Here is a 23,243-nt window from a genome sequence, read left to right on the forward strand (position 1 = left end):
ACAAAAGGACGCAAAGTGCTGGAGTAACAGTGGGTCAGGCAATATGTCTGGAGATTGCCACAGACAGCCGTCGAGGGCATTGGATATTTTTCAGGTGGAGATTGATAGATTCTTGATTAGTAAGGGTATCAAGGTTGTGGGGAGAAGGCAGGAGAATGGAGTTGAGAGGGAACGATAGAACAGCCATGAGTGAATGACGGAGTAGTTTCTATGGGCCAAATGGCCTGCTTCTGCTCCTCTGACCCGTGAACTTATGACAATGGATAGGTGACATTTTGGGGGTGAAGAAGGGTCCCAACCTAAAAACGTCACCTATCCATGTTCTCCAGAGATGCTGCCTGACCTGCTGAGTTACACCAGCAGGTCAGATCACATGGCAGTCACAGTGGCACAGGGGCAGAGTTGCTGCCTTACAGCAAATGCAGCGCCGGAGACCCGGTTCGATCCTGACTACGGGTGCTGTCTGTACAGAGTTTGTACGTTCTCCCCGTGACCTGCGTGGGTTTTCTCCGAAATCTTTGGTTTCCTCCCACATTCCAAATACGTACAGGTTTGTAGGTTAACTGGCCCGGTAAATGTAAAAAATTGTCCCTAGTGGGTGTAGGATAGTGTTAATGTGCGGAGATCGCTGGTCAGCGCGGACCCGGTGGGCCAAAGGGCCTGATTTCGTGCTGTATCTCTAAACTAAATTAAGCAGCACTTTGTGTCCTCCTACATTTTCTAATTAGCTCACCATAAATATATATTGTGGTGAATATGCCAGGTTATTATTGAAACATAAAAAGGAGCAAACGTTCAGATAGGTCAGCATACAGGTGACAGATGGTACATTCATACGTTCGTAAGTGACGCGAGCAGAATTAGCCCATTCGGCCCATCAAACCTACTCCGCCATTCAATCATGGCTTGTCTATCTTTCCCTCTCAACCCCTCTCTCCTGCATTTTCCCCACAACCCCTGACACCCGTGCTAATCATGAATCTATCTATCTCTGCCTTTAAAATATCCATTGACCTCGCCTCCCCAGCCTCCTGTAGCAATGGATTCCACAGATTCACCACCCTCTGACGAAAGAAATTCCACCTTCGCCCCTTTCTTAAGGTACGTCAGCTTATTCTGAGACTATGGCCTCCGGTCCTAGACTCACCAGCTAGTGGAAACATCCTCTCCACATCCACTCTATCCAAGCCTTTCACTATTCAGAGCCCAGCAGTGATGTGCCAACCTCCTGCACCTTCCACCCCCCAGTGATCACACTGTGAAATCTGCCCAGGGTTAGACCTGCCGTTGCCTCAGTCATTCCATTCATTGCAAGGGAGAGGAAAAGCTTCGAGCGAGAGGCACGTGTTTCAGAGAATGCACATTTATTTACAAGTTGAAACTTGTTATGTTGTTTCAAAGCACACTCTGGTATTTATACGTGTTTGTGAATGCCCTGGAGATCTTCACCAGCATTCCAACTTTAACAGTGTTGGCCGTCAGGAAGCCAGAGGCTGTGGACTGGCTGACCGCAAAAAACACAATTAGTAGCTCCTGCCCGATATGTGTCTTGACGCCAAACCGATGACCGCAATGGATAAGGCCCAATTAAGACCGGCACCAACGTTAACAACTCAGAGAGATGAAGAGAGTATATTTTTTTTAATCAGTGAGTTTTTATAATCTGGACTGCACCACCTTAAAGGCGGGCGGAAGCAGATTCGGTAGTGACTTTCAATCGGGGGAGATTGGTCTTGGAGTCAAAAGAGTTGTACAGCACGGAAACAGGCCCTTTGGCCCACCTTGCCCATGCTGACTTAGTTGGTGTACACGGATAGTCCTATTTACCTGTATTTGATCCCAATTCCTGGGATGCCAGCACTGTCATATTTGAAAGATTGGAGCGACTGGGCTTGTATACACTGGAATTTAGAAGGATGAGAGGATATCTTATTGAAACATATAAGATTATTAAGGGATTGGACACACTTAGAGGCAGAAAACATGTTCCTGATGTTGGGGGAGTCCAGAACCAGGGGCCACAGTTAAAGAATAAAGGGTCGGCCATTTAGAACGGAGACGAGGAAACACTTTTTTCACCCAGAGAGTTGTGAGTCTGTGGAATTCTCTGCCTCAGAAGGCAGTGGAGGCCAATTCTCTGGATGCTTTCAAGAGAGAGTTAGATAGAGCTCTTAAAGATAGCAGAGTCAGGGGATATTGGGAGAAGGCAGGAATGGGGTACTGATTGTGGATGATCAGCCATGATCACAATGAATGGCAGTGTTGACTCGAAGGGCCAAATGGCCTAATCCCGCACCTCTTGTCTGTTGTCTATTGTCCATTGTCTAACCCTTCTTATCCATATATATGACCAAACAAATGGTACTTGTATACACTTCTATAACTTCCACTGGCAGCTCGTTCCAGACACGGACTACCCTCCGAAACAGTTAACAAAGGGTCCACCCTTTAATCTTTCCCCTCTCTCCTCAAGCCTGTGCCCTCTCGCTTTAGAATCCTCTACCCGGGGAAAACCAAATGCCATAATTCATTCCCATCATGATCTCGTACACCTTAAATAACACCACCTTTCAGCCTCTAGGCGCCTATGAAAAAGTCGCAGCCTATCCAACCCCTCCCTATAACCCAAGCCAGCAAGCCCAGGTAACACCTTGGTGAATCTCTTCCACATCCTTTCCTACTTAATGACATGCTTCCCATAGCTGTGTGCCCAGGAATGCCCACAGCACTCCAATGCAATAGAATCGGACAGATTCACGGGCCTATGAGGGGGGAAAAGGATGCAGAGCTCAAATGAGTTAGCACAGGGAAGATGGGCCAAATGTCCCCTAATCTGCTGTATATTTTTATGAAGAAAGTAAAGGGCAGGAGAAACAGGAGTTGAAGCTGCAGGTTGAGGCACGGACCAGGGCGTAGCAGTGAGATGAAGGTGAAATAGTCACCACTAACTTTCATTCCTCAAATGACTCGCATTCCTCGAGTCAGGTGACCGCCAACAAACTTCCAGCCTCACGAGTCTTTTTCATTGAATGAATCCTACAAGCTTTTTCGCAACCATTTGTCAGACCTTTTTTAGTGCACTTGCCCACACAACACTTTGGGGTACAAGAGAAAGGACATGGATTCCTGTTCTGTCTTAGTCTATTTGGACAGCCCTTGGGACACACGTATTTAACTCCACTCTTGTTCTCCACTCTACCACCTGGTTTGGGTCTTTTCACTGCAGCAGCTTCGAAATGAATCGTGCCTTACTTTAAAACGCAGCCACAAGCATAGGTAAGACATTAAATATATGTGTAAAGCACATTCCTTTGGAGCATATTGACAAGACACGGCAAGATCTTAAATGCATGAGTGGCCGTCAATAGGAAACATTGTCACCCGTTGTGCTAAAGGGCCATTCTAGACTTCTGCTTCTCCTTGGAGTTGAGGTGATGAACTATCAGCGAGGAGGACAACAGGTAGTATTGAGGTTGTGGGGGAGTAGAGGATCCGCTAGTGAGTCAGAGTTGGCTGCCAGTGACTAGCGGAGTTCCGCAAGGCTCAGCGCTGGGGCCGCTACTCTTCACGTTGTATATTAATGATTTGGATGAGGGGATTGAAGGCTTTGCGGCCAAGTTTGCCAATGATATGAAAATAGGTGGAGGGGCAGGTAGCGGAGAGAAAGCCGGGACTCTGCAGAAGGGCTTGGACAGGTTGGGAGAGTGGCCAGAGAAATGGCAGATGGAATATAGTGTAGCAAAGTGTAGAGTTATGCATTTTGGTAGCAAGAATAAAAGCGTTGAAATTGGAGGTGTCAAGGGACTTCGGAGTGCTGGTGCAGGATTCCCAAATGTTATTCTGCAAGTCGAATCGGTAGTAAAGAAAGCAAATGCATTTACTTCAAGAGGGCTTGTATACAAAAAACCAGGGATGTAATGCCTAGGCTCTATAAGGCACTGGTCAGGCTGCATTTGGAATATTGCAAGCAATTTTGGGCACCATATCTGAGGAAGGATGTGCTGGCTCTAAAGAGGGTCCAGAAGAGGTTTACGCGAATGATCCCAGGAATGTGTAGATTAACATATGATGTGTGTTTGACGGCACTGGGCCTGTACTCGCTGGAGTATAGAAGAATGAGGGGGACCTCATTGGAACGCTGTTCCAGGTGAGGACTCCTGTATATCGGCGAGACCAAGTGCAGGCTCGGCGATCGTTTCGCTGAACACCTCCGCTCGGTCCGCCTAAAACTACCTGATCTCCCGGTTGCTTAACACTTTAACTCACCCTCCCATTCCATCACTGACATTTCTGTCCTGGGCCTTCTCCATTGTGTGAGATCCAGCACAAATTGGAGGAATAGCACTTCATATTTCGCTTGGTCAGCTTACAACCCAGCAGTATGAACATTGACTTCTATAACATCAGGTAACCCTTGTTTTCCCTCCCTCTCCAACCCTCCCTCTTCCCAGTTCTCCGACCAGTCTTACTGTCTCCAACTACATGTTATCTGTTTGCTTTGTTGTTACCTTCTCCCAGCTAACAATGAACTATTCTACATTTTCGTTGATCACGATTCTCTTTGTCCTGCTTTCACACCTTACACTTCCTTATCTATGTATCTCTCTCCCCCCCTGACATCAGTCTGAAGGTCGGTCTCGATCCGAAACATCACCCTTTCCTTCTCTCCAGAGATGCTGCCTGTCCCGAATAATCCTGTGCTGCCTTCAGCAATTATCAGAGTGTTCTAAAAATATTAGTAAACATTAGCCTTAACAGGGGGCAATGTCGAATTCAAGGGAAGATTTGTTCAGTATTCTGAGACCTTTAGCACCGTTGTAGTCTGTCCCCAGCACATTCCTGGAACCACTAGACATTGAAGAAAAAGTTATTGAAAGAAAATGCTACAGATTATATGTAGTAATCTCAGTGAAGGCATACTTGCCCAAAGAACACACAGATAACAAACTTAGTGCACGCATTGGTATCTCTGAATGGCATTGAAAAGGAAAATCCCCCATTAACAAATGATCTAATCAGTTATTTACTTATGGTGAATGAAAAGCCGACTTCCATCAGGTAACATGACTTAAAATGGTTGTTTACAAAACTCCCATTTCATAATTTTAAAGGGCAGTTCTCACGATCCAACGCTTATAATTCTCTTATCTAATTTCTGGGAAAATGATTGTTAACAATGCTGAATGTAAAATGATTGAGTTTAAATGAAGGCCAGTTATTATTTTACCAACACATTTCACACTCACCATGTTCCTAACACTGCCATGATCAACTTGCTGGTTATGTTATTGGAAAATGAATCCGGATTTTTGAACTACAGGTCTGGAAATGTTAGCTCCAGGGCAACCGAGGTATTTAAATTCCATGAAATAAATAACCTGCAATTTAGGAAAGGGGTTCTGACAACAATGTCGATGTTGGGATATCCATCTAATTCACTATTGCCCTTTTGGGAAGAAAATGTGTTTCCTTAGCCAACTATGGCTCACTTGTGACCAATAACAAAATGGCTGCCTCTTGGGTCTCCACCAAAAAGGTCCAGCATGCTTTTCAATTATGCCACCCACTTCCTTATGGGCAATCATGAATGACCAATAAGCACTGGCTGTGACAGGGCTGTTGACATCCTGTGAAGAGGCTCTTCCGGATTCTAGCATCATTCTGGCAAAGCAGCATTGCAATTGTAACATCTGTAGTTTAGTCATAGATAGAAACATAGAAATTAGGTGCAGGAGTAGGCCATTCGGCCCTTCGAGCCTGCACCGCCATTCAATATGATCATGGCTGATCATCCAACTCAGTATCCCGTACCTGCCTTCTCTCCATACCCTCTGATCCCCTTAGCCACAAGGGCCACATCTAACTCCCTCTTAAATATAGCCAATGAACTGGCCTCGACTACCCTCTGTGGCAGAGAGTTCCAGAGATTCACCACTCTCTGTGTGAAAAAAGTTCTTCTCATCTCGGTTTTAAAGGATTTCCCCCTTATCCTTAAGCTGTGACCCCTTGTCCTGGACTTCCCCAACATCGTGAGCAATCTTCCTGCATCTAGCCTGTCCAACCCCTTAAGAATTTTATAAGTTTCTATAAGATCCCCTCTCAATCTCCTAAATTCTAGAGAGTATAAACCAAGTCTATCCAGTCTTTCTTCATAAGACAGTCCTGACATCCCAGGAATCAGTCTGGTGAACCTTCTCTGCACTCCCTCTAGGGCAATAATGTCCTTCCTCAGATTTGGAGACCAGAACTGTACGCAATACTCCAGGTGTGGTCTCACCAAGACCCTGTACAACTGCAGTAGAACCTCCCTGCTCCTATACTCAAATCCTTTTGCTATGAAAGCTAACATACCATTCGCTTTCTTCACTGCCTGCTGCACCTGCATGCCTACTTTCAATGACTGGTGTACCATGACACCCAGGTCTCGCTGCATCTCCCCTTTTCCTAGTCGGTGTCATGTGCACTGAGGTACAGTGAAAAGCTTTTTTGGTGCTTGCTATCCAGTCAGAAGGGGTGGTAGGTGTAGGCAGTCAAAATTGTGTTCAGGTGCTCGGTAGGTGGGGGGGGGGGAGGGACACAAAGCGAAAAGGTTTCTACCACAACTTTCCTCCTCTCTAATAACTAGCATAAGACTCCCAGCAGCATAATTACACCCCAGCGGTATGAACATTGACCTCCAATTTCAGGTAGTCCTTGCTTCCTCCCACCTTCCCCTCCCCTTCCCAGCTCTCCCACAGCCTAATGTCTCCGCCCCCCCCACATTAGTCTGAAGAAGGGTCTCGACCCGAAACGTCACCTATTCCTTCGCTCCATAGATGCTGACATCACACATTGAGTTTCTACAGCATTTTTGTCTACCTTCGATTTTTCCAGCATCTGCAGTTCTTTCTTAAACACCAGCAAAATCTGACCATTTCCAGACGTGCCTTTTAGTTACATGGGCTGTTATTTGAGAACCTTGAAATATTCACACCTTACCCTTCCTTATCTGTGTCTACCTCTCCCCTGACTCAGTCTGAAGGGTATGGACCGAAATGTCACCCAGTCCTGTCCCGCTGAGTTACTCCAGCATTTTGTCTATCTTAAGAATATTCAGATGTTTACATGTTGAATTGGCAGGTTTTAATCCAGTTAATACACAACATCACAATAGGTGGCAAATAGTAAAATAAATAATACTTGTACAATAAAGTAATGGGAGTGACATTGTGGCATTGCATGAAAGCATAATCACACACATTTTAGTGTTTACCGAGCTGTTCAAATACTTTTGTGCATGCTTCTGTCTTTCCGCCACATGAAGACGTTGTGTACCAATGAGTCCATAATGATGTAGAAATCAGTCCCTGTGATGATGTGGAAATAGCAAAGAATCAAGCGTGCATATCCTCCCTGGGTTATGAATGCCCTAGTTACTTACAGCTCGTACATATGACCAAACATTTGAGTGAACATGGCAAGCTCCATCACGGATTCTGACCTCCCCACCATCGACGGGATTTACAGGAGTCACTGCCTCGAAAAGGCCACCAGCATCATCGGAGAGCCACACTACCCTGGCAACACACTCATTTCACTCCTGCCATCAGTAAGAAGACAGAGTAGCCTGAAAACTGTAATGTCCAGGTTAAGGAACAGCTTCTTCCCTGCAGCCAACAGGCTATTAAACACTACAATATCCAAAATGTTCTGAACTACAGAGCCTTGGGGACAATGGTTTAGTCTTTTTACACTATTATTGTTTGTTTTTAGATCTATAGATCGAGATATAGAGATATCATAATCATACTTTATTAGCCAAGCATGTTTTGCAACATATGAGGAATTTGATTTGTTATACAATCATACCAATAAAAAGCAACAAGACACACAAAATACATTTTAGCATAAACATCCACCACAGTGACTCCTCCACATTCCTAACTGTGATGGAAGGCGAAAAATAAAAGTTCAATCTTTTCCCTTCTTTGTTCTCCCACGGTCGGTGGCCTCGAGCCTTCCATTGATGGGACAATCTTGGCTCCCATAGCCGGCTGTCGGGGCGATCAAGCTCCCGCATCAGGGGGATCTCAGCTCCCCGCGCTGGCCGATTGGACCCTGTGTCGGGGCTAGTCGAACCTCCTGCGACTTTGGAGCCTCCCGACATCGGTCTCTATCCGAGACTGTGAGCTCCTCGATGTTGAAATCCGCAGGCCGTGGTTGGAGCGTCGATCGCAGGCAAGGGATCGCAAGCTCCAATGGCAAGTCCACTGCCCTGCAGTGGGGCTCAAAGTCAATCTCGAGCAAGGCCTCCAGCTCCATGATGTTAGGCCGCAGAGCGACCGGAGATACAATCAGGAAAACAATCGCATCTCCGGCACGGTGAGAGATTGAAAAAAAGTTTCCACCGAGCCCCTCCCCCACCCCCCACATAAAACAAACCAGAGAACATTGACACAAACTTTTTAAAACACACTAAAAATAACAAAAAAAAGACCGTTGGCGAGGCTGCCATCGCTGACGAGAGAGAAAGACAGTTTCTCGTTTATTATATTGTTTACAGTATACTATGTTTACATATTCTGTTGTGCTGCTGCAAGTAAGAATGTCATTGTTCTGTCAGGGACATCTGACAATAAAACACTCTTGACTCACTCAAATTGATGCCTGGGCTGAAGGCATCTTCTGCCTTGCGAGAACTTGGTTCACGGCACTATCTGGATGGTTGAGTTAAGCGCCTTGGTTTAATTACAGGTCGCTAACCAACTAACTTCACCAGCTACATATTTCAATACATGTAGCTGAATTCAGTCTGATTAAGGGTTTCGGCCCGAAACGTTGCCTATTTCCTTTGCTCCATAGATGCTGCCTCGCCCGCTGAGTTCCTCCAGCATTTTTGTCTACCTTCAATATATTGCCAGGCAGCCACAGATCTGACTTGCAAACTGGCTGGGTCACAAGCGAGCGGGTCACATCCCGAAGACGTGTGGGTCGGTAGGTTGCGTTGCCGCGGTAAATTCCCCCCTGGTGCGCAGGTAAATGGAAGGATCTGGGATGGGATGGAGTTGATGGAAACATGCGGAGAATAAAACGGGTTTGGTTAGGATTACTGTGTGTAAAAAAGATTGCTTGGTGGTTTTCGTTGACTCTGTGGGCGGACGGGGTCAGTTTCCACGCACTCTCTCGCTCTCTCTCGGATTACGGAAAATTACTCCACCCTTCTCCGATTATGGGAAAATCAGGCAGAGTTGAGGAGGACGAAATTCAATACCGAGAAAAGTGTAGTGATTCGTACAGGGATAACCAAACCCAGGAACGGACCTCGGCCTAAATGGTAATTAACCCGCATGCAAGGAAAATGAAAGCAATCGCTGGTCCAGATGGACAATAATGAGCGCGGGGCGGAGGCGAGCTAAAGCTTTACTCTCTTTAGACGTGCAGATCAAACTGCAGGCTCAGTTCTAGGCAAGTGTGATAGGGCCCAAATACCATCACAGGCTCCAGGCAGAAATCAGGGGGCAATCTTTCGCTGCCCCCCCCCCTGTGATTGTGATTCCTCGTACTCTAGATTCATTCATTGTTCTTTATCTCTCCACATCACCATCTATATCTCTCGTTTCCCTTATCCCAAACCAGTCTGAAGAAGGATCTCGACCCGAAACATCACCCATTCCTTCTCTCCAGAGATGCTGCCCGTCCCGCTGAGTTACTCCAGCTGTTTGTGTCTATCTTCGGTTTAAACCAGCATCTGCAGTTGCTTCCTACACAACTCTGGTAATGACTGATCTTTACCGGGCAAACCCAATGCCCTTTATGCCAATTTTGAAGAGGTACACAAAGCCAAGTACCTCCAACCCCAGACTACTTGTTCACCAGTCGCGCATTCAAAGATCACGTTGAAACTGGTATGAGGCAAAGTTCATCTCAAATATTCTGTTATTTTATCTCAGTCCATTGGCCAACCATCTGCCTATTAACCACCACCCTCCTTACCTGTGTTCATCTATTACCTGCCACACTTTGTCCTGCCTCTCCTCTCTTCCAGCTTTCATTTCCCCCACCCACCCACAATCAGTCTGAAGAAGGGTCCCGACCCAAAAAGTTCCCTATCCATGTTCTCCAGAGATGCTGTCTGGCCCACCGATTTACTCCAGCACTTTGCTGTGTCAGGTTTTAAATTTGCAAAGTTAAGCCATGTGCCCTCAGTTCTTGTCCCGACTGCAACGTACTCACCATTCCGACCCAGAAAACAAAGAAGATCACAAGCCAAGGGACATCCTCTCTAATAACTAGCATAAGACTCCCAGCAGCATAATTACACCCCAGCGGTATGAACATTGACCTCCAATTTCAGGTAGTCCTTGCTTCCTCCCACCTTCCCCTCCCCTTCCCAGCTCTCCCACAGCCTAATGTCTCCGCCCCCCCACATTAGTCTGAAGAAGGGTCTCAACCCGAAACGTCACCTATTCCTTCGCTCCATAGATGCTGACATCACACATTGAGCTTCTACAGCATTTTTGTCTACCTTCGATTTTTCCAGCATCTGCAGTTCTTTCTTAAACACCAGCAAAATCTGACCATTTCCAGACGTGCCTTTTAGTTACATGGACTGTTATTTGAGAACCTTGAAATATTCACACCTTACCCTTCCTTATCTGTGTCTACCTCTCCCCTGACTCAGTCTCAAGGGTATGGACCGAAATGTCACCCAGTCCTGTCCCGCTGAGTTACTCCAGCATTTTGTCTATCTTAAGAATATTTCAGATGTTTACATGTTGAATTGGCAGGTTTTAATCCAGTTAATACACAACATCACAATAGATGGCAAATAGTAAAATAAATAATACTTGTACAATAAAGTAATGGGAGTGACATTGTGGCATTGCATGAAAGCATAATCACACACATTTTAGTGTTTACCGAGCTGTTCAAATACTTTTGTGCATGCTTCTGTCTTTCCGCCACATGAAGACATTGTGTACCAATGAGTCCATAATGATGTAGAAATCAGTCCCTGTGATGATGTGGAAATAGCAAAGAATCAAGCGTGCATATCCTCCCTGGGTTATGAATGCCCTAGTTACTTACAGCTCGTACATATGACCAAACATTTGAGTGAACATGGCAAGGTCCATCACGGATTCTGACCTCCCCACCATCGAAGGGATTTACAGGAGTCACTGCCTCGAAAAGGCCACCAGCATCATCGGAGAGCCACACTACCCTGGCAACACACTCATTTCACTCCTGCCATCAGGAAGAAGACAGAGTAGCCTGAAAACTGTAATGTCCAGGTTAAGGAACAGCTTCTTCCCTGCAGCCAACAGGCTATTAAACACTACAATATCCAAAATGTTCTGAACTACAGAGCCTTGGGGACAATGGTTTAGTCTTTTTACACTATTATTGTTTGTTTTTAGATCTATAGATCGAGATATAGAGATATCATAATCATACTTTATTAGCCAAGCATGTTTTGCAACATATGAGGAATTTGATTTGTCATACAATCATACCAATAAAAAGCCACAAGACACACAAAATACATTTTAACATAAACATCCACCACAGTGACTCCTCCACATTCCTAACTGTGATGGAAGGCGAAAAATAAAGTTCAATCTTTTCCCTTCCATTGATGGGACAATCTTGGCTCCCATAGCTGGCGGTCGGGGCGATCAAGCTACCGCATCAGGGGGATCTCAGCTCCCCGCGCTGGGCGATTGGACCCTGTGTCGGGGCTAGTCGAACCTCCTGCGACTTTGGAGCTTCCCGACATCGGTCTCTATCCGAGACTGTGAGCTCCTCGATGTTGAAATCCGCAGGCCGTGGTTGGAGCGTCGATCGCAGGCAAGGGATTGCAAGCTCCAATGGCAAGTCCACGGCCCTGCAGTAGGGCTCAAAGTCAATCTCGAGCAAGGCCTCCAGCTCCATGATGTTAGGCCGCAGAGCAACCGGAGATACAATCAGGAAAACAATCGCATCTCCAGCACGGTGAGAGATTGAAAAAAAGTTTCCACCGAGCCCCTCCCCCACCCCCCACATAAAACAAACCAGAGAACATTGACACAAACTTTTTAAAACACACTAAAAATAACAAAAAAGACAGACCGTTGGCGAGGCTGCCATCGCTGACGAGAGAGAGAGAGAGTTTCTCGTTTATTATATTGTTTACAGTATACTATGTTTACATATTCTGTTGTGCTGCTGCAAGTAAGAATGTCATTGTTCTGTCAGGGACATCTGACAATAAAACACTCTTGACTCACTCAAATTGATGCCTGGGCTGAAGGCATCTTCTGCCTTGCGAGAACTTGGTTCACGGCACTATCTGGATGGATGAGCTAAGCGCCTTGGTTTAATTACAGGTCGCTAACCAACTAACTTCACCAGCTACATATTTCAATACATGTAGCTGAATTCAGTCTGATGAAGGGTTTCGGCCCGAAACGTTGCCTATTTCCTTCGTTCCATAGATGCTGCCTCACATGTAGCTGAATTCAGTCTGATGAAGGGTTTCGGCCCAAAACGTTGCCTATTTCCTTCGCTCCATAGATGCTGCCTCACCCGCTGAGTTCCTCCAGCATTTTTGTCTACCTTCAATATATTGCCAGGCAGCCACAGATCTGATTTGCAAACTGGCTGGGTCACAAGCGAGCGGGTCACATCCCGAAGACTTGTGGGTCGGTAGGTTGCGTTGCCGCGGTAAATTCCCCCCTGGTGCGCAGGTAAATGGAAGGATCTGGGATGGGATGGAGTTGATGGAAACATGCGGAGAATAAAACGGGTTTGGTTAGGATTACTGTGTGTAAAAAAGATTGCTTGGTGGTTTTCGTTGACTCTGTGGGCGGACGGGGTCAGTTTCCACGCACTCTCTCGCTCTCTCTCGGATTACGGAAAATTACTCCACCTTTCTCCGATTATGGGAAAATCAGGCAGAGTTGAGGAGGACGAAATTCAATACCGAGAAAAGTGTAGTGATTCGTACAGGGATAACCAAACCCAGGAACGGACCTCGGCCTAAATGGAAATTAACCTGCATGCAAGGAAAATGAAAGCAATCGCTGGTCCAGATGGACAATAATGAGCGCGGGGCGGAGGCGAGCTAAAGCTTTACTCTCTTTAGACGTGCAGATCAAACTGCAGGCTCAGTTCTAGGCAAGTGTGATAGGGCCCAAATACCATCACAGGCTCCAGGCAGAAATCAGGGGACAATCTTTCACTGCTCCCCCCCCCCTGTGATTGTGATTCCTCGTACTCTAGATTCATTCATTGTTCTTTATCTCTCCACATCACCATCTATATCTCTCGTTTCCCTTATCCCAAACCAGTCTGAAGAAGGGTCTCGACCCGAAATGTCACCCATACCTTCTCTCCAGAGATGCTGCCCGTCCCGCTGAGTTACTCCAGCTGTTTGTGTCTATCTTCGGTTTAAACCAGCATCTGCAGTTGCTTCCTACACAACTCTGGTAATGACTGATCTTTACCGGGCGAACCCAATGCCCTTTATGCCCATTTTGAACAGGTACACAAAGCCAAGTACCTCCAACCCCAGACTACTTGTTCACCAGTCGCGCATTCAAAGATCACGTTGAAACTGGTATGAGGCAAAGTTCATCTCAAATATTCTGTTAGTTTATCTCAGTCCATTGGCCAACCATCTGCCTATTAACCACCACCCTCCTTACCTGTGTTCATCTATTACCTGCCACACTTTGTCCTGCCTCTCCTCTCTTCCAGCTTTCATCCCCCCCCACACAATAGGTCTGAAGAAGGGTCCCGACCCGAAAAGTTCCCTATCCATGTTCTCCAGAGATGCTGTCTGGCCCACCGATTTACTCCAGCACTTTGCTGTGTCAGGTTTTAAATTTGCAAAGTTAAGCCATGTGCCCTCAGTTCTTGTCGCGACTGCAACGTACTCACCATTCCGACCCAGAAAACAAAGAAGATCACAAGCCAAGGGACATCCGTGCATCTCCTGTAGATCTGTGGTCGCCATTCCCTGTGAGGCTCGTCAGCGGCAGACACCTGAAATTAAAAACCCAAGTTGTCTCTTCAAACTGAACGAACCGATACAGTGCAGAGAGCAGCAACATGGATCATAGAAGCATGTGTTCTTCTCTGCCGTGTGCTGGGGCAGCAGGGCGAAGGTCGCGGATGCCAACAGGATTAACAAACTCATCAGGAAGTCTGGCTTCGGCCTTGGGGGCGGAGGTGGATTCATGGGAGGTGGTCTTGGAGGGGAGGGTGCTCCTCAAACTGTGGAGCATCCTGGACCATACAGCTCACCCCCTCCATGACACACTGGTCAACCTGAGGAGTGCCTTCAGCAACAGACTGGTTCCACCAAGATGCGGCACAGAACGCCCACAGGAGATCCTTTTTCCCCTGTGGCTATCAAACTGTACACCTCCTCCTCCTTCTGAAACGGGGTAGACCGACTCCCCTTCCCTCCTCCCCCCCAATCTTTGCACATCCCCAATCCTTTCCACTCGTCACTTTAGTTTCATGACGGTTGGCAAATCAATTTCCCTCCTGGGATAAATAAAATTCTATTGTATCACAGAAAAACATAGATAAATAGGTGCAGGAGTAGGGCATTTGGCCCTTTGAGCTAGCATCGCCATTCAATATGATCATGGTTCCTGCTTTTCCCCCCATATCCCCTGATTCTTTGTACCTTACCTACCACCTTTTGCTTCTATCGTGTTGTATATCTCATTCTGCCCATCTAACCTCATCTACCATTATCAAGATTATGACCGATCCACTATCACAATACCAAATTTCAGATCCCACATACTTTTTGGTCTTAATAGTTTATCCTCCTGATTCTTAAATATAATCAATGACTCAGCTTCCACCATCTTCTGTGATTCCACAGACTCATCACCCTTCATCTTCATGCTGGAGAAACTCAGCGGGTGCAGCAGCATCTATGGAGCGAAGGAAATAGGCAATGTTTCGGCCCAAAACGTCGCCTATTTCCTTCGCTCCATAGATGCTGTGGCACCCGCTGAGTTTCTCCAGCACTTTTGTCTACCTTCGATTTTCCAGCATCTGCAGTTCCTTCTTAAACCCTTCATCTTCATCTCTTTTTCGTCATCTCTTTCCTGTATATTACCCCAGCTGTGAGAGACCGATTCTGTTATCAGGCAACTGAACCAAACTATCTCCAAGTAGAGAGCGATCCTGGCCTACCATCTACCTTATTTTAGGCACTCAGACCAATCTTCAGTCAGACTTTACCTTGCATTAGTCAATGCCTACTATGTTCTGTTGTGCTGAAGCAAAGCAAGAATTTAATTGTCCTATCAGGGACACATGACAATAAACTCACTTGAACTTGATTAAACATAATTCTCTTTATCATGTACCTGTACACTGTGAACGGCTCGATTGTAATCATGTATTACATAGAAACATAGAAACATAGAAAATAGGTGCAGGAGTAGGCCATTTGGCCCTTCGAGCCTGCACCGCCATTCAATATGATCATGGCTGATCATCCAACTCAGTATCCTGTACCTGCCTTCTCTCCATACCCCCTGATCCCTTTAGCCACAAGGGCCACATCTAACTCCCTCTTAAATATAGCCAATGAACTGGCCTCAACTACCTTCTGTGGCAGAGAGTTCCAGAGATTCACCACTCTCTGTGTGAAAAATGTTTTTCTCATCTCGGCCCTAAATTGTCTTTCCACTGACTGGAAGCATGCAACAAAAAAGTTTTCCACTGTACCTTGGTACACGTGACCATAAACTAAACCAAACTAAGTCTGAAGAAGGGTTTCGGCCCGAATCGTTGCCTATTTCCCTCGCTCCATAGATGCTGCTGCACCCGCTGAGTTTCTCCAGCACTTTTGTCTACCAAACTAAGCTAGCCAACCGAGCATTTTTGCTGCATGCAGTTTATTCGTTTTCTGATGGCATTTTGCATATTTCAATGACTCACTTCCAATCTAGTGAATACATGACTAGTCAACCCAGTTTCATACAGAAGTCCCACCTTCCCAGGAATCAGTCTGGTGAGCTTTCACTGCACTCCCTCTATGGCAAGTATATCCTTTCATAGACATTGAAGCCAAAGCTGAAGACAATACTCCAAATATGGGCTCACGGAGGCTGTGTATAAGTGTGGTGAGACAATGTCCAACAAAGGCCAACATTTACCAAATTCCATACCATTGCCATCTAAAGAAAGGTCTCGACCCAAAACTCAGCGGGAAAGGCAGCATCTCTGGAGAGAAGGAATGGGTGACGTTTCGGGTCGAGACCCTTCTTCAGTCTGACCCCAAATGTCACCCATTCCTTCTCTCCAGAGATGCTGCCTGTCCCGCTGAGCTACTCCAGCATTTTGTGTCTACCTTCGAATTAAACCAGCATGTGCAGTTCCTTCCTACACATCTCGACCCGGAACGTCACCTATTCCTTTTCTGCAGAGATGCTGCCTGACCCGCTGAGTTACTCCGTCTATCTCCGGTGTCAACCAGCATCTGCAGTTCCTTCCCACCATTTTCCTTCACCGAAGTTGCAGTTTGCTTTAAATCTTACAAATAACACTAACTTTCTGCTTTCCACACATACAGGCACCTCACACTTTACGCATGCCTGATTTATACGTTTATGTAATAATGCACTTGTTCATTTTCTACCAAAGCCGGAGATATACGCACGCTCGTACTTTTGGAATCATGTGCTCAAATTTACACCTGGCAGTGTAGTCACGTATGTGTTTAATTTATGCCTTTTCTGAATTACGCAATGCTTTTCAAGACCATAACGCCTGCTTCAAACATGAGGTGCCTCGACTTGCAGTGCAATGCATTTGCCATGTATTGATCCACTTGAACGATCCTGCACAAACTGATTAAAAGGAATGCCGCCCCACCTCTCCCAAACATTACTTTTAGTATTTTTCTTCATTGATAAAAATCTAAGCAGCCACTCACTCGCAGAATGTCATGTTAAGAATGCTACACAGGCCTTTTGAAACAAGTATATCATCTCCTCATGGGCTCCTTTTGTTTGGGTGTTGAGCTGCCAGAGGTGTAGCGGGGGGGGGGGGGGGGGGGGGGGGGGGGGGGGGGGAGGGGGGAGGTAATATGTTAAATATCAATACTTTTAAAATTGGGTGATATGTTTAAATGAGGTGAACTTTGAATGTCGCATTCATAAATTCATGTTCAAAAGTTCTAGAAGCAGAATTAGGCTATTCGGCCCATCAAATCTGCTCTGCCATTCAATCGTGGCTGATCTATCTTTCCCTCTCAACCTCATTCTCCTGCCTTCTCCCCATAACCCCCGACACACTTACATATTAAGCATTGGTCAATCTCCGCCTTAAAAATATCCATTGGCTTGGCCCCCACAGCTTTCTGTGGCAATGAATTCCACAGATTCACCACCCTCTGACTAAAGAAATTCCTCCTCATCACCTTTCTAAAGGTACGTCCTTTTATTCTGAGGCTGTGGCCTCTGGTCCTAGACTCTCCCACTAACGGAAACATCCTCTCCACATTTCCTCTATCCAGACCTTTCACTATTCGGTAAGTTTCAATGAGGTCCACCCCCCCCCCCCCCATGATCATTTATTGCACATTTCACTTTAGTTGCTCTTGCTGGTAACCATACACAATTTTACTCCTAACTGGAAAATGCAGCTTTTCTCAAACATTTAACTGCAAAACAAAATGGAACGGCTTTCTCAAGTGGAACTAAAAAAACAAAATGTTCTAATGAGTGAAATAGCAATTTGTATTGTTTGGCGCCAGGGGGATGTGGGTTTATTCCAAGTTTTGAAAGATTTCGTAAACATACTCGCGTTGATTAAGAGGCTGGAGGCTTGAGTCACAAAGCTACGTTCCTGACACCCTTGTTCCTGCCACACATCTAACCCCATGTACTGGATCATAGAGTCTTACAGCGTGGAAACAGACCCTTCGGCCCAACTTGCCCACACCGAACAGCTACACTAGTCCCACCTGCCTGTGTTTGCCCCATATCCCTCAAAGCCTGTCCTAGCCAGGTACCTGTCCAAATGTTTCTTAAACGTTGCGATGCTACCTGCCTCAACTATGTCCTCCAGCAGCTCGTTCCATGCACCCACCTCCCTCCGTGAAAAACGTACCTCTCGGGTTGCTAATAAATCCCCCCCCCCCCCCCCCCCCCCCCCCTCATCTTGAACCTATGTCCTCTCGTTCTCAATCCACTCACTCTGGGCATGAGACTGTGAGTCTACCCGATCTATTCCCCTCATGATTTTATACACTTTTAAGAACATCCCACATCCTCCTGCGCTCCAAGGAATAGAGTCCCAGCCTGTTCAATCTCTCCTTATAGCTCAGGCCCTCGAGTCCTGTCAACATCCACATAAATATTCTCTGCACCTTCTCCAGCCTGACATCTTTCCTATAATATGGTGCACAGAACTGAACACAATACTCTAACTGCAGACTCCCAACGTCTTATATAACTGCAACATGACCTCCCACCTTCTATATTCAATACTCTGACCGATGAAGACCAATGTGGCAAAAGCCTATGACCCCGCCATGGACCCCTGCCCCTGACCACACACCTGACCCATGTTTATAGAATCCCACCAAGCTCCACAGTACGGAGTTTGCACGTTTGCCCTGTGACCGCATGGGTTTTGCTCCGGGATCTTCGGTTTCCTCCCACGCTCCATAGACGTACAGGTTTGCCGGTTAATTGGCTTGGTATAAATGTAAATTGTCCCGAGTAGGATCGCATTAGTGAGTGGGGATTGTTGGTCAGCACAGGCTCAGTGTGGGCCGAAGGGCCTGTTTTCATGCTGTATCTCTAAATTAAACTAAACACATGCTGTAGGAAGGAACTGCAGATGCTGGTTTCAACCGAAGATAGACATAAAATGCTGGAATAAAGAAGGGTCTCGACCCGAAACGTCACACATTCCTTCTATCCAGAGATGCTACCTGTCCCGCTGAGTTACCACAGCATTTTGTGTCTGTTAAACTAAGCACGTGCCTGACCCTTATCTCCAGACACATGCCAGACCCCTGCCCCATTCATACCACTCACACATGAAACTAAACGATAAATCTAGAACTGAAAGAAGTAGGAAGTGTTTCATGTTTGGGACATATTTTGTAAAAATCTCTTCAAGACAACAAAATATACCTTCATATTTTGTGATTTCAGAAGTATCAGACAATCTGCAAATTGTATGAATTCCTTGTGGGCAGAAATACCCAGATCATAGCAAAATGTTATGTGGGTCCAATAACTAGCTGACTCATCTCACAGTGGCTGCAACTCCACTCAGCCCAAAAGTTGCTGATTATTCTGCCATCTAATCTAATCTAATTACTAATCTAATCTAATCCATTATGCACAAAGATTTGTGTCCCGGTGCCAGGGGTTATGGGGAGAAGGCAGGAGAATGGTGTTGAGATGGAAAGATAGATCAGCCATTATTGAATAGTGGAGGAGACTCGATGGGCCGAATGGCCTACTTCTGCTCATACAATTTAGGAACTTTTGAACTTATTTTTTAAAATGTTTTGCTGGCTTCATTTATGAGACTCGTTTTCGACAATGATCCTGCATTTATATTGCCTAATGTACGACTAAACTAGTATGTGGCATAATCATAAAGGGACAATACTGACTATCACCAAGATTTCCAAAAATATTCTGTTAGCTTTATTTATAGGGTCCTTTTCAACATTAATCCTGGTTTTATACTGCCTAAAATATAACTTAATTAGTATGCGGAATAATTATAAAAGGACCAGAGCCCAACACCATTGAAAACTCAGTAAGGTTTTTGAAGCTCAGAACATAAATCTCTACAGGTGTGCGGCACGGTGGCGCACGGTAGAGTTGCTGCCTTACAGCGCCAGAGACCCCAGTTCGATCCTGACCTCAGGTGCTGTTTGTACGGAGTTTGTGCGTTATCCCTGTGACCACGTGGGTTTCCTCCGGGTGCTCTAGTTTCCTCCCAAACGCCAAAGGCGTGCGAGTTTGTAGGTTAATTGGCTTCGGTAAAATTGTAAATTGCCCCTGGCGTATAAGATAGTGCCAGTGTAAGGGGTGATCGCTGGTTGACATGGACTCAATGAGCCGAAGGGCCTCTTGGATAGACTTGGTTTATACTCTCTAGAATTTAGGAGATTGAGAGGGGATCTTATAGAAACTTATAAAATTCTTAAGGGGTTGGACAGGCTAGATGCAGGAAGATTGCTCCCGATGTTGGGGAAGTCCAGGACAAGGGGTCACAGCTTAAGGATAAGGGAGAAATCCTTTAAAACCGAGATGAGAAGAACTTTTTTCACACAGAGAGTGGTGAATCTCTGGAACTCTCTGCCACAGAGGGTAGTCGAGGCCAGTTCATTGGCTATATTTAAGAGGGAGTTAGATGTGGCCCTTGTGGCTAAGGGGATCAGAGGGTATGGCGAGAAGGCAGGTACGGGATACTGAATTGGATGATCAGCCATGATCATATTGAATGGCGGTGCAGGCTCGAAGGGCCGAATGGCCTACTCCTGCACCTAATTTCTATGTTTCTATGTTTCTGTGCTATATCTCCAAAGCCTAAACGTTGTACTTGACAATATCATTGGTATTCATTTTTCAGCAATTTGCAGAATGATTTTTTTTGTTTGTCTGTAGAATGAGTCGAGGAGATTCGCCAGGGCGTTTCCTGGAATCTCCTCTACGCCCTTACCAAGGCTAACACATCTTTCTTACAGTGTGGTGATCAAATTCTACGTAGCATGGTACTAAGAACTATTCCAATTCTATGCTACATCATTTTGATAATATATTGTGACCCTGAATTTACTGATTCACCATTAGATTATTGGCTCATCCTACGGTTAAAAAACATTGTTCTGCAAATAGCTGGAACTTGATACCAATAACTTGTCAAGTGCAACGTTTGGTGCTTTAAAAACATTGCTGAGTTTTCAATGGTGCTGGTCTCTTGTCCTTATAATTATATTCAACCTATTAATTAAATTATAGTTTAGGCAATATAAAACCAGGATTAATGTTGAAAAGGATCCCCATAAATAAACCCAGTGGAACATTTGCAAAAATCTTTCAAAAATCTTGCCCGAAATTAATACCGATAATTCGCCAAGTACAATGTGGAAACACAATCACTCACTTTGGGATAATATGGGATAATATGGGATAATATGGGATTGATTCAAGCCTAACAACAAAATACAGATTCCCGATTCCTTCACCAAGTATTCAGTTTTATGGTTCATATTTGGACAGGTTAGCACACAACAAAAGCTTTCACTGTACCTCGGTAAACAATATCAAAAAAACTAAACTCAACACGTTAACTGGCTGGGTAAAGCCATGGGTTGCACGTTACATTCGCTTAATAATTTGGGGGTTAATGTTAAGAGGTTTTAACTGTGTTTGGGAATGGATTCGTCAAGGTGTCCATACTCAAGGCTCTGACTCTACAGCCCATTCCTCCACATTTCAGGGCGTGACCCACGGATTTCCAGCACAGTCTCTTGCCCAGAGTAGGGGAATCGAGGACCAGAGGACAGAGGTTCAAGTTGAAGGGGAAAAGATTTAATACGAATCTGAGGGGTAACTTTTTCACACAAAGGGTGGTTGGACTAGTGTAACTGGGACATTGTTGGCTGGTGTGCGCAAGTTGGGCCACAGGGCCTGTTTCCACACTGTATCATTCTTTGACTTGTCGACCCTGCATGCAGGTGCTGGCACTCGGTCTTTAGTCCTGCAGGGGATACTACCATTTTAAAAAGTGCCAAAGATATCTCCAGTGCACACATGTGTAAATGAACCACAAACACTGAGGGCAACATGGGGCATGACGTTGGATAGAGTCTTGTAGCGGGCACTGCCATCGATTGAGAGTTGCCAGCCTTTTATAATGGTGTTTGGTTGACGATTCCAACTCTTGTTTGCCTTGGCAAACAGCAACAGCAAAGAGCCAACAGGCACATTCCACACTGCAGGAATACGTGCTGAAAGTCACATTGAAGCTCAGTGCAGCCAATGCAGAGGTTCAATGGAAGGGGACCACAGTCTAGGGACCTTCCACTGCTGGACATTGAGGGGGGGGCTGAGGTTAGTGGGGACACCCCACAAACAGGGAACTATGTGAGTGGTGCAATGTGGAAGGAAAAAGTGAGGTGCTAACACTACTGAGTGCAATCTCAGGTCCGAAGAAGGGTCCCGACCCGAAACTTCGCACATTCCTTCTATCCAGAGGTGCTGCCTGTCCCGCTGAGTTACTCCAGCATTTTGTGTCTAATTACTGGGTGTAACACTAAAAAGTAGAAACAAGGAAATGCAGATGCTGGTTAATACATAAAAGGACACAAAGTGCTCGAATAACTCAGCAGGTCAGGCAGCATCTTTAGACTTTGGACTTTAGAAACACAGAGCGTAAACAGGTTCTTCGGCCCATCGAGTCCGTGCCGACCAGCAATCACCCTGTACACTAACACTGTTCCACTCACTACGAAGCAATGTACAATTTTACCAAAGCCAATTAACCTACAAACCTGCACAGCTTTAGAATGTGGGAGGAAACTGGGGCACATGGAGAAAACGCAAGCGGGAGAACGTACAATGCAGTATACCATACTCCATACTGCCATAATATGCAGTATACCATACTCCATACTGCCTGTATGGAGCATGGTGCTCCATGCAGGTAGCACCCGTAGTCAGGATCGAACCTGGCTCTCTGGCGACTGAAGGCAGCAACTCGACCATTGCGCCAACTGTGCTACCCCCCATTTCTGGAGAACATATCCACGTTACTTAACCGATGAAGGGTCTCGACCCAAAATATCACCTACTCCTTTTCTCCAGAGAAGCTATCTCAGTACACATGAACACAAAGTAGCCTGTAAACATTTTGTGTCTATCTTCGGTGTAAACCAAAATCTGCAGTTCCTTCTTCCACGTTACTTAACATATGTTCTCCTGAGATACTGCCGGACCTGCAGATTTACTCCAGCACTTTTGCTAACAATATTGGATGTACAGTCAGACACTAAAAATGCATCAAGAGGTTTGCACTACTGTCAGAGTAACAGAGCGATACAGCGTGCAAACAGGCCCTTCGGCCCAACTTGCCAACCCCAGCCAATATGGCCCAGTTACACTAGTCCCACCTGCCTGCGCTTGGTCCATATCCCTCCAAACCTGTCCTATCCATGGACCTGTTTAACAGTTTCCTAAACGTTGGGATAGTCCCAGCCTCAACTACCTCCT

The 23,243-nt window shown here is 45.8% G+C and overlaps 1 protein-coding gene across 3 annotated transcripts in view; it reads right to left on the reverse strand.

The window, feature by feature from the left end:
* The window catches only part of slc44a3 (solute carrier family 44 member 3), a 69,368-nt gene that overhangs the window by 45,369 nt on the left and 756 nt on the right, over positions 1 to 23,243 (reverse strand). For 2 of the 3 annotated variants that reach the window (XM_033028911.1, XM_033028913.1), the window contains exon 2: positions 13,903 to 14,007. In XM_033028911.1, the coding sequence (XP_032884802.1) occupies positions 13,903 to 14,007 (105 nt within the window). Of the gene's footprint in view, positions 1 to 10,212; positions 10,253 to 13,902; positions 14,008 to 23,243 lie in introns of those variants that run through there. The other variant, XM_033028912.1, reaches the window with a different exon arrangement.

Source organism: Amblyraja radiata, chromosome 10 (assembly GCF_010909765.2).
Source record: "Amblyraja radiata isolate CabotCenter1 chromosome 10, sAmbRad1.1.pri, whole genome shotgun sequence".
NCBI classification, from domain to species: domain Eukaryota; kingdom Metazoa; phylum Chordata; class Chondrichthyes; order Rajiformes; family Rajidae; genus Amblyraja; species Amblyraja radiata.